The 18,023-nt window shown below is 43.4% G+C and overlaps 1 protein-coding gene across 1 annotated transcript in view; it reads right to left on the bottom strand.

The window, feature by feature from the left end:
- LOC111411217 overlaps positions 1-2,947 on the bottom strand; it is a 10,233-nt gene extending 7,286 nt beyond the window's left edge. Inside the window, exons 1-7 of the mRNA XM_023041771.1 lie at positions 2,840-2,947; positions 2,612-2,755; positions 2,445-2,521; positions 2,100-2,360; positions 1,760-2,009; positions 1,335-1,567; positions 304-1,247 (exon numbers count right to left, since the gene is read on the bottom strand). Of these exons, the coding sequence (XP_022897539.1) occupies positions 304-1,247; positions 1,335-1,567; positions 1,760-2,009; positions 2,100-2,360; positions 2,445-2,521; positions 2,612-2,755; positions 2,840-2,947 (2,017 nt within the window). The remainder of the gene's footprint in view (positions 1-303; positions 1,248-1,334; positions 1,568-1,759; positions 2,010-2,099; positions 2,361-2,444; positions 2,522-2,611; positions 2,756-2,839) is intronic.
- Between the last annotated feature and the right edge of the window lie 15,076 nt (positions 2,948-18,023).

The raw sequence follows: 18,023 nt of genomic DNA, 5'->3' as shown, positions 1-18,023 counted from the left end.
TATATGATAAATTATTTCATTAAGGGTATTATTGACATTTTACCAAAAATGAATAGTAGTAGGCCATTTATAAAAATCTCCCCTTCCGTTGTCGAACACTAAGGAGTGGGGAATGCCGAACCTACAAATGATGTTCTTCCAGACGAATTTTGTAGTATTCGCCTCGATGATCTTGGCAAGAGGTTCAACCTCGACCCACTTGGTGAAGTAGTTAATGGCGACAATGGCAAAAGTCGCGATTCCTCTTTCTTTTGGGAATGGACCAATGAAGTCGATGCCCCCATTTAGCGAATGGCCATGGACTGGTGACTATGGAGAGGCTTTGAGAAGGCTGTCTTTGAATATTTGAGAAGTGCTGGCACTTATCACATTTCTTAACGAATTGGCAGGCATCCCTTTTCAGGGTTGGCCAGAAGTAGCCTTGTCTGAGCACTTTGTGTGCCAGAGCCATTCCTCCAGGGTGATTTTCGCAGATCCTTTCATGGATCTCCTTGAGTATATACGTGGCTTCTTCCCCTTCTACACATGGGAGAAGTGGTGAGGCAAAGTCTCTTTTGTAGAGGACATCCTCTTGTAGGACGAAGTACGCGGTCCTCCTTCTTAACTTTCTCGCCTCGCTTCTTGAAGCTGGTAGTGATTGATCCTTGAGATAGGCCATGATGGGTTGCATCCATGCTAGGGTACTTTCTATCCATAACAACTCTTCACCTCCGGCGATGGAGGGCTTCGACAAGCGTTCAATGGGGACAATCTTTAGCAACTTTGAATCTTTGCTGCTGGCTAATTTTGACAGGGCGTCTGCATAAGTTTTCTTGAGGCGTGGGACTTGAATCAATTCGAACCTCTCGAAATGTGGGATTAGGTCCAGGACCAATTTTAAATATGCAGCCATGCTACTGTCTTTGACGACAAAGTTCCTGTTGACCTGACTCACCATAAGTTGAGAGTTGCTGCTTGTCAGAAGCCTTCTGATCTGCATTTCTTTTGCAAGTCTAAGGCCTGCCAGAAGGGCCTCATATTCTGCAGCGTTGTTCGAGACTCTGAAGCCAAGCCTTACTGTGCAATTTAGCTTGTGGCCTTCCAGGCTTTCCAAGATGATCCCAGCTCCGGAGCCAGTTTCTCCTGAGGATCCATCCACAAACAAGTTCCATGTTGGGGGCTTGGTTGGTTCCATTGCCGCCTCCATTTCTGGTGCTATGGCAAATTTAGCCACAAAATCTGCAATGGCTTGTCTCTTGATGGCATGTCTAGGTCGGAACAGTAGGCCGAACTCACTGAGCTCAATTGCCTATTTTAGTAGGCGGCCCGAAGCATCCATTTTCTGCAGTACCTACTTCAATGGGAAGTTGGTGAGAACCTCGACTAAGTGGGCCTGGAAGTATGGCCTCAATTTTCTTGACGTCGTGATGAGGGTGAGTGCCAGTTTTTCCGTGTCCGGGTAGTGAGTTTCTACCGAAAGTAGTGTTTTGCTGACGTAGTATATCGAAAATTGATGCTCGTCTTCTTCTCTGATAATGACTGAGCTGACCGCCTCGTTCGAGACCGCCAAGTATAGAAGTAGTGATTCCTGTGGTTTAGGTTTGGATAATCGAGACGCCTCTTCTAAATGCTTCTTCAGCGCTTGGAAGGCTTTCTCGCACTCATCGGTCCATTGGAACTTTTTCCCTTACTTCAACACTTTGAAGAGGGGTAGTCTCTAATCAGTGGCTCTGGAGATGAAGCGACTGAGCGCAGCTATCCGACCATTGAGGCTTTGGACCTTCTTCGGCTTTTGAGGCGATCTCATTTCCAGTAAGGCCCTAATCTTAACCTTATTTGTTTCGATTTCCCTTTGGTTCACAATGTACCCCAAAAACTGACCCGAAGCCATGCCGAAGGTGCATTTGAGGGCGTTCAATTTCATTTTGTATTTTCTAAGAATCTGAAAGGTCTGGTCAAGATGACTTACATGTTCATTCACCTGGAGATTTTTTACTAGCATGTCGTCCACGTAGACTTCCATGATTTTGCTAATATGTTTGGCAAACATCATGTTGACCAGCCTCTGATATGTAGCTCCGATATTTTTCAATCCGAAGGGCATGACTTTGTAGCAGTACAGTCCTCTGTCTGTGATGAACGACGTGGCCTCCTCATTAGGTCGAAACATGGGTATCTGGTTGTATCCTGAGTACACATCCATAAAACTCAAGAGTTCATGTCCGGCAGTGGAATTCACAAGTTGGTCTATCCTCGGCAGTGGGAAGCTATCCTTAAGGCATGCTTTATTTAAGTTCGTGAAGTCTACGCACACCATCCATTTCCCGCTAGGCTTTCTCACAAGGACCGGGTTGGATATCCACTTTGGATAAATGGCTTCTCTGATGAAGCCACTGCGGCTAAGCTTATTAACTTCATCTTTGAGCGCTTCGTACCTCTCCGGGTTGAAGGCTCATCTTTTTTACCGATGTGGGGCACATAAGGCATTGATGTTTAGGCGATGGCAACTGATCCTTAGGTCTATTCCTCCCATGTCTTTGTGCTATCAAGCGAAGAAATCCATGTTCCTTTTCAGGAAGCTTGTCATTTGTTCTTTCGCTTTGGGGGACAACGTCTTTCCTATTTGCAAGACCTGACTAGAGTCTTCTGGGTTGACGGAGGAAGTTTCAAGTTCTTCCATTGGGGTCGCGTTCGGTTCTGAGACAGTTATTCGGGGGTCTAATTCGTCAAGAGGGTGCCCTTTTTCGGGGGCCTCTTCCATGTCGACGTCTTCCTCCTATTCGGAGGTATGCCCTATTTCAGGGACGTCAAGCATTTTCACATCCAGGTCGGGTTCGTTCGCAACCTCCGTTATGATTACATTAACAGTGCGGGGCTCTGATTTTCGCAGAGAGTTTAGATAACATGCTCTGGAGCCCATCTGGTCACCTAGAACCATAGCAATTCCATGCTCAGTTGAGAACTTCATACACAAGTAATGGATGGAGATGATAGCCCAAAGATCTTTCTAGGCGGGCCTCCACCTCTGATGCCCCAGCAACCGGAAGAAAGGCATGAAAATATCCCCCGTGTTGCTCTGCCTAGAAATAGGCGCCAGAGGAGGGAAAAAGAGGCTAGGAATCATCTCGGAACCTCTCACCAACTACCACGGCAAGAGGCCGAGGAATATGATTCAGATGAATAGCCGAGATCTTGTGACTTGGATGATGATGATGAAAATCTGCCGTTCTCAAGGGAACTAAGAAATGCCCAAGTTCCTAGTCACTATGTAATGCCAAAGATACCAAAGTATGACGGAAGAGGCGACCCGGAGAAGTACTTGAATGCTTATAAAACCCATATGAGCCTAAGGGGTGCCACCCCAGCTGTGAAGTGCAGAGCTTTCCATTTAACACTTAGTGGAGCAGTTGAAATATGGTATAGCAGGTTGCTACTGGGGAGCATAAGAAGCTGGTTCAAGTTCAAGACAACATTCTTGACGAGATTCGCAGTAAGCAAAGAAGGAGAGGCCCCCATCCAGTGTCTCCAAGACATGAGACAAGCACATGGGGAATCCCTAAAGAGCTTCCTATCTCGCTTCACCGTTAAAATGACGTATTGCATGCAAGTCACCGACCGTGAAGCACTATCCGCATTAAGAGGAGGTTTGAACATGAATACCCTATTCTGGAGGGACGTGCAGAATCAAGATCCCACCACCTATGATGCCCTACTTGAGATAATGAGGCGAGAAATCATCAATGAAGAATTGATTGAACATAGGAACAGGGCAAGTCGAGGCCTCTCACCTCCTCAGAGGCAACGTGCTAAAGGGCCGACCTCCCATCTGATGGACTACCAAATGAACCAGCTTGGAAATGAGAGTTCCGGCCAAGCACTTGCCACCACCACTTTAAACGCAGTTCCTACCTTGGCATATGAGGATATCAACCGAATCACTAACACCCAGTAGATGGAAACCCCCCAAGGATCCTATAGAGGAAGAGGTCGAGGTCGAGGTCGGGGTTCGGGACCTAGAAATAGGTCGAACTAGAAATAGGTCCTATGGACACGACACGGTAGATTGCCGAGACTTTGCGCACTGCTTCAGGACAGAACCCCCCAGGCATAGAAATGAATCACCCCAAGCAAACAGGCCCCCGCCCAGGCACGACAACCAACGTGGTCGTGAGGAGGCTACTCCCCATCAAAGGGATGTTTCCTCGGGACGGAGAGACCTAGGAAAGGACGCAGGCACCGAAGAAACCGACAAGCCCAGGATGAGGCCCCTATCCACAAGATAGACACCATATTTGGAGGCTCGTACGTTGGCGGTGAAACACGAAACGCCAAAAGGAATTATGCTCGGGAGGCTAAACACCCTCCTTTGACAAGCTACATTGTGGACAGCAGCTTCGGGAGGAACCAAGTTCCACCCATTGTCTTCACTCAGGAAGACATCGAAGGAGTTCACTTTTCCCATTGCAATGCACTTGTTGTGAGGGCCGTCATAGCCCGAAATGGGCTCAAGCGAATGTTAGTTGACAACGGTAGCTCTGTCAACATTTTATTCGGATCTGCCTTTGACAAGATGATATTGGATCACCAGTTGACACCCACCACAACTCCTCTGTATGGATTCACAGGAGATAACATCACTACAAGGGGAAAGATAATGCTTGCAGTGGAGATGGGAGAGTCTCCCCAAACTAAGATGAACTTCATGGAGTTCCTCATTGTCGACAGTCGATCGGCTTACCATGGAGTATTAGGTAGACCAGCCCTAAAGGAATTGGGAGCAGTCACCTCTATCCACTACCTATGCATGAAATTTCCGACGAAAAATGGGGTAGCAACGGTGAGAGGTAAAGTCCCGAGACGTCCATGTAATTATAGCATATATAGTCATGGCCGACGTCCCAGGTGATGCTTCCACTGAACCAGAAGATGTCGATATGATAGATGCACCACGCAATCCGGAGATCTTGGTCATTGACGAGATCGATCCTCGCATAATTGAACACGATCCTCAAGCATCCCAGTCGAGGAACTTGAGAACTTCTCGGTGGACCCCCGAGACCCATCCAAGATGCTGAGAGTAGGCAAGGGCTTATTTAACACTCTGAAGGAAAAGATTAAAGATTTCCTAAGTAAAAATCTTTTGTTTGAAAGCATGAGGACATGGTAAGTATAAACCCCAAGGTCAGTTGCCACCACCTGAAGGTCGATCCTAAGGTTGCCCGTACAGAAAAAAAGGAGAGCCCTCAATCCTGAAAGGTACGAGGCTCTGAGGGAAGAGGTTCAGAATTTCATCCAAAACAGCTTTATCAGGAAAGCTACATATCCGAGGTGGGTTTCCAACCCGATTTTGGTAAAGAAACACAATGGCAAGTGGAGGGTGTGCATCGATTTCACCAACCTCAATAGTGCTTGCCCGAAAGACAGCTTTCCTCTTCCAAGGATTGACCAACTAGTAGACTCCACGGCTGGGCACGAGTTGTTGAGCTTCATGGATGCATACTCCAGCTACAACCAAATACCCATGCTCCCGGCCAATGAGGAGCACACTTCTTTCATCAAAGATCGAGGCCTCTATTGTTATAGGATGATGCCCTTCGGGTTGAAAAATGCCAGAGCAACGTATCAAAGGCTCGTCAACAAAATGTTTATGGACCTCATCGGCAAAACAATAGAGGTATACATGGATGACATGTTGGTAAAGAGTTTAGAGGCTGAGGACCACATAATGCACCTCAACAACACCTTCCAAATCTTGAGAAGGTATAGGATGAGGATCAACCTCCTCAAATGCGCCTTTGGAGTGGCTTCTGGCAAATTTTTGGAATACATGGTCAATCAACGTGAAATTGAAGCAAACCCGGAGAAGATTAAGGCTCTATACAAGATGAGGTCTCCCCAAAAGCCAAAGAAGGTACAAAGTTTGATTGGGCGGGTGGCCGCACTTCGCCGCTTCGTCTCCAAAGCTACAGACAAATGCCTCCCATTTTTCAAAGTACTGAAAGCTGGGAAGAAGTTCCAATGGAACGAGGAATGTGAAGAGGCCTTCCAAGGCCTGAAAAGGCACCTGGGGCAGGCCCCCCTCCTCTCCAAACCAAAGCCTGGAGAAATCCTACTACTATACTTGGCCGTCTCAAATGGGGCCATCAGTTCGATTTTGACTCGAGAAGACGAAACCACCCAACTTCCAATTTACTATGCAAGTAAAGCACTTCTATCACCGGAAACCTGTTACCCCGATATGGAGAAGCTCGCTCTGGCCTTGATCACGGCCTCCAGAAAACTAAGACCCTACTTCTAAGCTCACACCATCCATGTGCTGACAAACTTTCCCCTAAGGCAAGTGCTCCAAAAGCCCGATGCCTCAGGAAGATTATTGAAGTGGGCAGTGGAGCTAAGCGAATTTGACCTCGTGTTTAAGGCTAAGGCAACTATCAAGGGTTAGGCCTTGGCTGACTTTATGGCAGAATTCACTAACTTACCTGACGTAGATGAAATCATGGAACCCACCGAGCCACCTACATAAAACTTATTCGTGGATGGGTCGGCTGGAGACGCCGGCTCAAGTGCTGAAGTGGTCCTCATTAGCCTTGAGGGTCACAAGCTAAACTCAGCGATGAGATTCGGGTTCAAGACCACCAACAATGTAGTAGAATATGAGGCACTACTTGCAGGCCTTAAGCTGGCCAAGGAAATGCAAGTAAAGAGGTTCCTCATAAGTAGTAACTCTATGCTGGTTGTTAGCCAAGTAAATGGTAACTTCTCAGCCAAGGACAAAACAATGGTCTCCTACTTGAAAATAGTGATGAACCTCATCCCATCCTTTTGAAAAATTCGAACTAATCCAGATCCCCCGCATTGAAAATTCTCATGCGGATGCACTCTCCAAGCTCGCTAGTAGCAAGGATTCGAAACTACTCACGGTAGTACCTATAGAGCACCTCCTCCTACCATTGACCGAGACCCCCAATGTCATGTGAGTCACTGGGACCCCTACCTGGATGCAGCCGATTGTAGCATACCTTAAAGACCAGGTACTTCCCACTGACAAGCTCGAGGCCTACAAGCTAAGGAGGAGATCAGCCCACTTCCTCTTCATTGATGATGTTCTCTATAAGAGAAGCTTCTCCTCTCCACTCTTACGGTGTGTCGGAGGAGAAGATGCTAACTACATATTAAGAGAAGTCCATGAGAGTGTGTGCGGCAATCACTCTGGAGGTCTATCTTTAGCATAAAAAATATTGAGTCAGGGGTACTACTGGCCTACCCTGAAAAGGGACACCTTCCAGTTTGTATGAAAGTGTGACAAATGCCAACGATTCTCTTCGGTACAAAGACAACCGTCACAGGATTTAACTACGGTCTCCAGCCCTTAGCCTTTCTCGAAGTGTGGTGTGGACCTCATAGGTCCTCTACCTAAAGATAGAGGAGGTGCAAGCTTTGCAATTGTGGCCATCGATTACTTTACAAAATGGGTTGAGGCCGAACCACTAGCAAAAATTACAGAAGCAAACACTTCCAAGTTCTTATGGAAGAATATTATATGCCGGTTCGAAATTTCCTACTCTATCGTCTCAGACAATGGCAAACAATTCGACAACAAGAAGGTCAGAAAACTATGCGAGGAACTTGGCATCAAGAAGCATTTCTCCACACCTCACCACCCACAAGCAAATGGCCAATTTGAGGCTATCAACAAAACAATCAAACATGTTCTAAAAAGGAAGCTTGATATGTCGAAGGGGGCCTGGGTGGATGAGCTGCCACAAGTACTTTGGGTGATCCGAACCACCACGAGGACCCCAACTGGAGAAACACCCTTCCTCATGGCATTTGGAACTGAGGCAATGAGCCCTGTTGAGGTCGGACTACCGTCTCCAAGACGTCTGCATTTTAGTGAGATGACAAATGACGAGTTTAGGAGGTACGACCTTGACTTCATTGAAGAAAGAAGAGATGACTCCCAGTTGAAGCTCGGTACATATCAAAGGAAGATGATGAGGTACTTCAACTCAAAGGTCAAGAAGAGATCATTCCGAATCAACGACTTGGTCCTTAGATGAGTTTTCCTTTCCTCAAATGAACCTGGTTTCGGTTCCCTGGGTCCGAACTGGGAAAGCCCATATAAAGTTAAAGAAGAGATCCGACCTGGGACTTACTGGATTGAAGACGTGAACGACAGGCCCAACCCCATCCATGGAACATCGAGCACCTCAGAATCTATTACCAATGAATATACCACCACGCTGGACGACCTTTTCCAGCTCCTGTAACATTTCTACAGTTCAATAAAATTATGTGATTAATTAACGTGTCGCATTTCTACGTCACCTTGGAGGAGAGGCAAGCGGTCGTTTCTAGGCCACCTTGCTTGAACTCTGAGGTGCATGCACATGCCTCCCTTTTGACGAGGCTGAACGTCAAGGGCGAAGCCTCAACATGGCTGCACCATCCACCATGTTGCGAAGCGTCATCACCTCGGAGGAGAGGCAAGCGTCTGTTTCTGGGCCACCTCACCTGAACTCCGAGGTACCTGCACATGCCTCCCTTTTGACGAGGCTGAACATCAAGGGAGAAGCCTCAACATAGCTGCACCATCCACCATGTCGGGAAGCATCATCACCTTGGAGGAGAGGCAAGCGTCCGTTTCTAGGCCACCTTGCCTGAACTTCGAGGTGCCTACACATGCCTCCCTTTTGACGAGGCTGAACGTCAAGGGAGAAGCCTCAACATAGCTGCACCATCTACCATTTTAGGAAGCATCGTCACCTCGAAAGAGAGGCAAGCATCCTTTCCTGGGTCACCTCGCTTCAAATCCGAGGCACGTACACGAATCAAAATAAAATTCCAAGTTTGGCTGCAACGATTTATTCTTAAAACCTCCTCAGGTTACAGTTATCAAGCTTAAGTACAAGTCATTTGCTTAAATCCAATATTGGTCATAACTTTCATGCAATTTATTTGTTAAACTGATTGGAGTTAGGATACCCAATTAAAGTTGTTTAGTTCTTCAGTCAATATTGTGATCAATTACTTAGCAAGGCCAACACACTTCAACGAAAGGAATAACATTAAATGAAAGAGATATTATATTGATTTTCAATGGAAAATACAAAGGAGGGCCTGAGGCCAGTACATCATCAATGACTGAAAAGAAAATTATCCTAAGCCTGGGAAGGTGATGGAGGTACTTCAGCAGCTGGGACTTTCGCAGCTTGAGCGTCAGAAATTACTTCTCCTGCCTCTACTGCTTCATCTCCCACCGTCTCATCAGCTGGGGTTTGAGGCACTTCGTCCACAAACTCCGACCTGAGTTGTGACAGGTCCTGATTTGGGTACAACTCCTCAGCCTGCTCCATCACCTCGGCGTAAGCAAAGTTTCTCCAGTAGGTGCTAAAGCTCTGGTACTCCGCAGTGTTGTGGAAATTGGCAATATAGTCCTTCACTGCCTCCTCCCTTGCATTTTGGGCTTCCTCCCTAACATGAGTTGCATCATCGACATACCACTTAATTTGGCCCTCAATGTACTTATACGCATCTTGGGCCCCTGCCAGCTCCAGATTAGCCTTCTTCAAAGCTTTAGCTGTCACCCTTTGGTGGTCATTGGAAACCTCCACCTTTTTCGTCAAGGAGGCCACCTTGCACTGGAACTCATGGACCTCCCTCTTCAGCGCCTCTATCTGGGCCAAGGCAGACTCCAGCTTGGCCGATTCTTCAAGTTTTTGGGCCATGGCATCTTCAGCTTCAACCCTAGTTGCCTTCAGCTCCTCTGCAAGGGAGGCAGCCTTCTTCTCAGAGGACAGGGTCCTCGTCTGAAAGTCTGTAAGAGCCTCTCTGCACTCCAGTGCGAGACCAAAGGTCCTAACACTTTGACTCACAAGAGCCCTAATCAAATCTGTTGCATCGCAGGAGGAGGCGTGCAACTGCCACCGATCCGTCCAGAATCTATAAAAACTTTCTGTGGCGCTTCGGATCTCAGGTGGCAGGACCTCCAACAAAGCTGGGGCCAGAGGCTCCTCCTTGCTGGCAAGGAAGCTTGGAGACTTGCCTTGTATGTGAATAGGTTTCTCTTTGGCAGCCTCCTCCTCAGCTACCTCGGTTTGCCTCTTTGCAGCCTCCTCTCTCGCCTCGTCAACCTCAGCACGCCTGACCATTTCAATCTTAACCGCTTTCGAGGTGGCTTCTAGTAGCTTTGGCGGTTCGGCTCCTTTGCCTTGGGACACAGAACTCCCAAATTTCCCAGAAGAGCTAGAGAGGTGCACGAGTTTTCTCTTCTTCGGCTCTTCAGAGACTTTCTCCTTCCCCCGAGGCTCCTTGGCCTTTTCTTGCCTCTGGGGATCCCATCTTCGGAAGCCCACGAGGTACTATCCTTGGAGCGTCGTCCAATTCCACCTTAGACCTCCTTTGTACCACTGGACCCCGATTTCAGCGGCCTTGCCTTCACAGTAGAAGTTGCCCTCAGAATGGACGCCATGTCAGGAGCTGGGTACTCCTTCCTCTTGAACTTATCTGCACAACACACTGTGTCAGTACTAAAACGAAAACACAAAAAAAAAAATAATAAAATATATATATATAATAATAATAATAATAATAATAATAATAATAATAATAATTTTTAATTTTTTTATTTTGTATATATATATATATATATATATAAAAATATATACCAAGTGTAAGAGCTTCATACCCTTGGAGGCCATCAGTTCGAAGTCCAGGAAATAGCGACTTCTATCGATGAGGTGGTCGAAGTGGCGAAACTTTAGAGGTCTCTTGTAAATATCCTCTACTACTTCAAACTCCTCCTTGCTCAACTCGAACCTCGTACTGCAATCTGCAAACGAGGCATCAATAGTTAGACAAAAATTTAGAGCTAAAAAAGGAATGTAAACTACTAGGGTGGGAGACTCACGAGCAGGGCTTTGTCTCTCTCCACCGCCTACCACCTGCCTCTAACCCAGAACCACGACTCCTTCCACCCCTTTATGGGAGAAGGCAGCCCCATCACAAAAGGTGTATGGGCTCCCCAAGGAGTCAAGTAATACCACCCCTTGGACTCCTTACCTATTATTCTAGGCTGAAAGAGGGTCATAAATACATGGAGAAGCATGTCCTCCCCAAGCGACACTTCCTTCCACAGGAAGTACGAGCCGACCAACTGGCTCCACCCATTTGGCAGAACCTGGATCGACGACAACATGAAGTTCCTTAGCACAGCCCTGAAAAAGGGGTGTAGAGGAAGACGCATACCTGCCTTAAATAAATATTCACTCACTGCAACGCACCCCGACCTCGGATAACAGGCTAGCTCATGGGCCTCGGAGACTAGCATCTCCACATAATGAGGTACACAGTACCTCTCCCTTATCTCCCCCAACCTCTTCGACGTCATATTCGAAAGGACTCTAGACGCCTCCCAGTCTACATTATAATCTACCTCCTCCTCAGCCATAGCGATCTGCTCAACCTCGGAGTCCCCCCTATAACTAGACCCTCGACCAAACGACGCAATAGTGACCAACTCCCTACCCGAAGTCGACTCCATCTCAGATAGCAACTAAGAACACAATAAGAGGATTTTCTGTGAAAAATACCTACTGAAAACTACGCCAACACAGTTTGCCAAAAAATCAGTGGACGAAATTGTTTCAACGCCGGAATGTCTAAGCTCTAGGAGGAAAAATCAAATTGCGAATGCTGAAAAATTCTAAAAATGGGAGTTCTCTCGCCTTTTATAAAGGATCCAGTCGAACTCCCACCGTCAGATCGAATCGCATTCCATTTGAAGCCTTCAAATCAAAATCAAATTCGAGGCATAGAATCCAAACAGTCATTTAAACCTACACCTCAGATTCAAGCATGTCCCCCACGCACCTCATCCAACGCGTCTGTTTCTAAAAGCTCCAGCTATTTTAATAATTACGATTTTAATTTGACGGTGGCAGACACTTTGGAAGTCGCAACAGTTCAGCCAGTTTTCCTCGAAAACATGTGCAAAATATCAAATCATTGGCACAACAACCGAGGCACAATTATTGTCAAAAAACCTCAGCTTCATCTCCAACATTCAGCCATCAAGCTTCGCAAGTTCGGTTCCCCAACCACCTCGGCTTCATCTCCAACATTCAGCCATCAAGCCTCGTAGGTTCGGTTCCCTAACCACCTCGGCATAATCCTCGGCTTCTTCATGATTCACCCACAACAACACATTCCTAACTCCAACCATGATATAAATATCCATACTTGGATTTGGAAGACTATTATTCGGGTCCAAAAAATTATTTATCCACTGGCTTTACTTCATTAACGTCCATGCATTACATAAATGACTATACTTGTACTTGAGGGACTATTGTTACGTGTTTTCATACTTGACCAACCGACGTGGGCATATGGCCCACTCAATCCAAACCACGTGGTACTCTAACCGAAGTGGGTTGAATGTCCGATGCCTTTTATGCCGAAGCTAGTAAAACTAACCGAGTCTCATCTGTCGAGGCCTGTGAAGATTGCCGAAGCCCTACAGCGGAAGTACTATATGTCCAACAGGAGCCTCCGAACCATAAAGGGACGTCCTCCATGATCACTTCTCCTAAGAGATCTCCTACATAAGGATCTGGTTAGAATGATTGATGGAACGTTTGTCATAAGTGCATATGTCAGGTCTTATCAGTAGCATGGGGGCTCTGCACAAGCAATAAATGCGCAGCAAGCTAGTAAGTCAAGAGTGATACCTAGGGTTGGATGTTTGAATTGAGAAGATGAGGCCACGTGTCACCCCATCTAAGGGCTGCCATTTCACATGTAACACTATAAATATTTCTCTTGTATAACATTGAAAGGCTAATACAAGAATCAAGACAAGAAACCACACTTTACTCTCTCTTTCATATTATCTTACAACACAATATGAGTTAATACATATTTACATTCACATTCATGAGCACCAATTGGTAATTATTGTACAATCGGATTACGAATATCCCGTCGAATTCCAAACGTTATCGTCCAGCGTCGTTGAGCTACTCCCACGCTCATGATTCTTTCGTTCTAGACCGTCCACGTGTCTTAGCGTGTAGGACCTTCTCTCACGTGTACGCAGGTGGGTCCGACATCTATTGACAACACTTTTTGGGGTCAACAGGAGCTAGTACCTAAACCTAAGAATTAATCAACTGTCAATTGCAAATGGATCTTTAAGATTAAGGAACGTACCAGTAGCTCAAAACCCCTAAGATTTAAGGTTAGGTTAAGAGCTAAGGGCTACACACAGAAGAAGGGTATTGATTATAATAAGATTTTCTCACTAGTTGTTAAGTACACTACTATTAAGGTCATGCTTGCATTGGTTGTGTATTTTGACTGGGAATTTGAACAACTTGATGTAAAAACTGTTTTTTACATAGTGAGCTTAACGAACAAATCTTTATGAATCAACCAAAATGTTTTGAGGTCAAGCTAAAACCCGATCATGTATGTTTTCTTAAAAGGTTCTTGTATGATTTGAAACAGTCACCTAGGTAGTGGTACAAAAGATTTGACTCTTTTGTACTCACTAGAAGGTTTCAAAGAAGTAAATTTGATCACTGTCTATATTTTCAACATAACGAGACTGATAATAATTATTTATTTCTGTTGCTCTACATAGACGACATGCTTTTGATTGGCTCATTACCTAAGTAGATAAACAACATAAAATAAATTTAAGTGATGAATTTGACATGAAAGACCTAGATATGGTTAAGAGTATTCTAAGCATGGAAATTGAAAATGATATGTCAAATTCTGCTTTGTTTTTGCATCAATGTCCATATATTTCCAAAGTGTTGAAGAAATTTGATATGAATGATTGCAAACCTGTCACATTGCCTTTAGGTAATCACTTTGTTTTATCTAAAGAACAAGCTCTCTGTAATGAACGTGAAGTAGAATACATGCGTATTCCAATGTGATTGGTTCCATGATGTATTTGATGGTTTGCACTAGATCGAATTTAGCTTTTGTTGTTAGTACTCTCAGTAGGTACATGTCTAATCCGGGTCCTAAACATTGGGAAGCCTTAAAGTAATTATGAAGATACTTGAAGGGTACTGGTGAAGTAGGTCTACAGTTTAGTGCATGTAAGGAAGGTATAAAATTGAAAGGTTTTATAGATGCTGACTGTGCAGGAGATAAGGATGGTAGGAAATTAACTTCCTTTTATGTGTTTACCTTATCTAATTCTTGTGTTAGTTGGAAATCATAGTTATATCATATTGTTGTACTATCCACAATTGAGTCAGAATATAATGCTATCGCTGAAGCAATTAAAGATGTTCTATGGCTTAAAGATCTACTTCATGAACTATGTATCTTGAATGATTATATAGTAGTATATTCCGATAGTTAGTCTTCTATACATTTGTTCAAGAACTCTATTTTTCACAAACTCACTAACCACATTAATGTTAGACTACATTTCATTAAAAATATAGTATCGCAAGAGGTGGTAAGACTCGAAAAGGTCCATACACAATAAAACCCTTCAGATATGGGTACGAAAGTGCTACCACTGGTAAAGTTTAGAAGCTACAATGATCTTCTAAGTATTGGTACAGGTAAATGATTTTCAAATTTATTGGTTCTCTATTAGAGGTGTCACTAACGAAAGATGTTTTATCTTTACAGGTTTTTTGACACCAAGGTGGAGGTTGTTAGGCAATTTGTTGTCAAATGATCTCTACGGGCTATGATGTCATTCAATTTTAATCTTCATTCGGCTTGGTTGAATGACTAAATGAAATTGTAGCACCACAATTATGATGATAAGATCCGAAGTTTAATTGAGTCATTGGAAGCAACCTAAATATTTTAGTGTTGCTTATGGCCCAACCCACGTTTGTGGATGGCCAGAAATGAGATGTTTCTCTTGGTAGCCCATTTGTCTATTAATTGGGCATTTACTTGACCCATTTGATACCTTAGTTTAACTTACCTTATTGGGCTAACTTTGTCGAATATAATTGGGTCTCCTACCCGTTTGTCTTGTGACTGTGCACCTCTTATTTACTTGTCTGTGTGAGATTCGGCCTCTGCTTTTTTCTATTCTTCTACCTGGCCATTTTCTTCCTTAATTTCTATCTTTGCGGTGATCATTGAGTTATTATTAGCATTTGTGGTCTTCTAAGTGTGTAATCTCTTTGGCAACCGAAAGTGGGAAGCTTAGTTTTGTTTCGGGTCAATTGGTTGTTTGGTTGTGGTGTATTCAGTGAATAAACTAAGCTTGGGCCTACCTTGACGGTCAATATATGTCCAACACTCCTGCTAATTTATATTTCCTTGTCTTTGTTCCTTCATCAATTGAGCTTGATATTTTAACACCCCCGCAAGATGGAGAGTGGATGTCAACAACTCCCATCTTGTCCATATGTTGATAAAACTAAAGTGAACTTATGGCTTTAGTTAAGATATCAGTAATTTGAGAATTACTATTAAGATGCTTAGCAACCACACTTCTTTCCTGAAATTTGTCGCGTATTAAATGACAATCAAATTCTATGTGTTTTGTTCTCTCATAAAATACTAGGTTTGCTGCTATGCACAGGGCTAGTTTGTTGTCACAAAACAAATTGACAGCTTGTGGCTGATCTATTCTCAAATCTTGAAGAAGATATTTGAGCCAAGTTAATTCTCAACACACATTTGCCATGGCTCTATATTCTGCCTCTGTTGAAGACCTAGCTATTATGTCCTACTTCTTAGACTTCCAGGATATTAAAAAAGATTCAATAAGAACACAATATCTTGTCACACTTCTTCGTGTATCTGGACATGCTCATCAATCTGAATCACTATAGGCATTAAGCTGTAATTTTGAAATGATAGGAGACAACAACTATTGTCCTGGAGCTCTCTTTATATATAATAACACCTTGTAAGCTACATTTAGGTGGGAGACAGTAGAAGTGCTCATTAATTGACTTAACTATTGAATTGTATGTGAGAGATCAGGCCTGGTGATGTTTAGATATAGTAATCTACCAATAAGCCTCATGTATACTGTAGGATTCGAAAGAAGCTCCCCATCAGTTTTAGAAATCTTGACATTTTGATCCAAATGTATTCTAGTCGGCGTACATCCTACATTTCCTGCCGATAGTATGTTTAGAGATACTTTCATTGACAAATATATATGCCTACATCAGACCTCGCCACTTCTATTCCTAAGAAGTATTTTAGTATTTTTAAGTCTTTGATCTTAAAGTTCTCATCAAGCAGCTTTTTGAGAGCATTAATGTTGTCTATATTTTGCCAGCCACGATTATGCCATCCACATAAACAAGAATAGTAGTGAAGGAATTTTTAGAGCACTTTGTAAACAGAGTATAGTCAGCCTTTGATTGTGTAAATCCATGTCCAGTGATGAAAGTTGAGAGTTTGGAGTACCATTGTCGAGAGGCTTGTTTAAGCCCGTACAAACTTTTGAGAAGCTTGCAAACGTTTGAGTGATCAATATTTGGATGGCCAGGGATTACCTCCATATATACTTCTTTATTTAAATCCCCATGAAGAAATGCATTATTTACATCAAATTGATGCAGATGCCATCCCTTCACTGATGCTATTGCAAGCAAAGTTCTAATAGTTACCATTTTAACTATAGGTGAGAATGTCTTATGATTATCCAACCCTTTTTGTTGTGTATACCCCTTTGCCACAAGCCTGGCTTTGTACCTTTTCACACTCCCAACTGCCTTATATTTTACTTTATACACCCACTTGCATCCAATAGCTTTCTTACTAGGTGAAAGATCTATTATGGTCCAAGTGTTATTCATCTCAAGGGTAGCAATTTTAGCATTCATAGCTTTACACCAATCAAGTAAGGTGAGGGCTTCTTGGTATATGCTCGGTTCAATGTGTGAAGATATGAATATAACAAAAACTTTGTGTTTATTAGAGAGTCTATGATATGATAAAGTAACATTAAGAGGGAAGGCACTGCCTAAAGTAGTAAGGTCCTTCTACTCATCCAACTTCTGTGATAGAGAAAGTGAAGCTTGCTAACAGATGTAGTCCTCCAGATAAATAGGAGTTTTCTTTTCTCTTGAAGACCTGTGGGGTAATTGATAGCTTTCTATGGTACTATGAGATGATTCTTGTTCTTGACACGATCTTGAGGAATGGGTGTTTGACTCATGAACTGGCGGAGAATCAATATGGTCTGGAGGAAAAAGATCTATATGATTAGTCTTTGGTTCTTTTATCTTTATCTCACTAAGTGTGGTTGCAGGTGGAAGATGAGAATGAAAATTTATGTTAACAAAATCTGGTTGTAATATTCTTGTTGCTTGATCAGATGTTTTGTTTTTGTAAGGAAAATTATCCTTATAAAAAAACCACATTTCTAGATATAAACACCATCTTGGTCTCAAATCAAGTAATTTGTATCCCTTTATTCCAAAAGCATAACCTAAAAACACGTATTTTCTGGCTCTTGGATCAAATTTGCTCTTGTGATTGGCTAAGGTTGAGACAAAAGCAAGACATCTAAAGACTTTAAGGTGTGCATAGTTTGGTTTATGTTTAAAAGTGATTTCAAAATGAGTTTTTTGTTTAATAGCTGTGTAGGTGTTCTATTTATGAGGTACACAGCACTAAGGATGCAATCATTCCAATACCTCATTGGAATGTCACTTTGGAATTTTAAGGCTCTTGCAACATCGAAGATGTGCTGGTGTTTTCTTTCAACAATAGCGTTTTGTTGTGGTGTTTCAATGCAAGTCTTTTGGTGTATGATGTCCCTTTTGTGGTAATAGTCTTCCATTCCAAACTTACCTCCATTATCAATCCTAATGATTTTTATGTGTGTTTTAAATTGGTTGTTTATTAAGGTACAAAAACCTTGCAAGGCAATAGTAGCATCTGATTTGTTTTTTTAACATATAAACCTAAGTGCATCTACTAAAATCATCAACTATGGAAAGAAAATATTTGGATCCATCATAGCCTGTCTCACTATAAGGGCCCCAGATATCACAATGTATGAGATTAAAATTGTTTTTAGA

Source organism: Olea europaea, chromosome 15, assembly GCF_002742605.1.
Source record: "Olea europaea var. sylvestris chromosome 15, O_europaea_v1, whole genome shotgun sequence".
NCBI lineage: Eukaryota > Viridiplantae > Streptophyta > Magnoliopsida > Lamiales > Oleaceae > Olea > Olea europaea.
The sequence above is the reverse complement of the archived record's forward strand: the minus strand, read 5'-3'. Positions and strand labels throughout refer to the sequence as shown.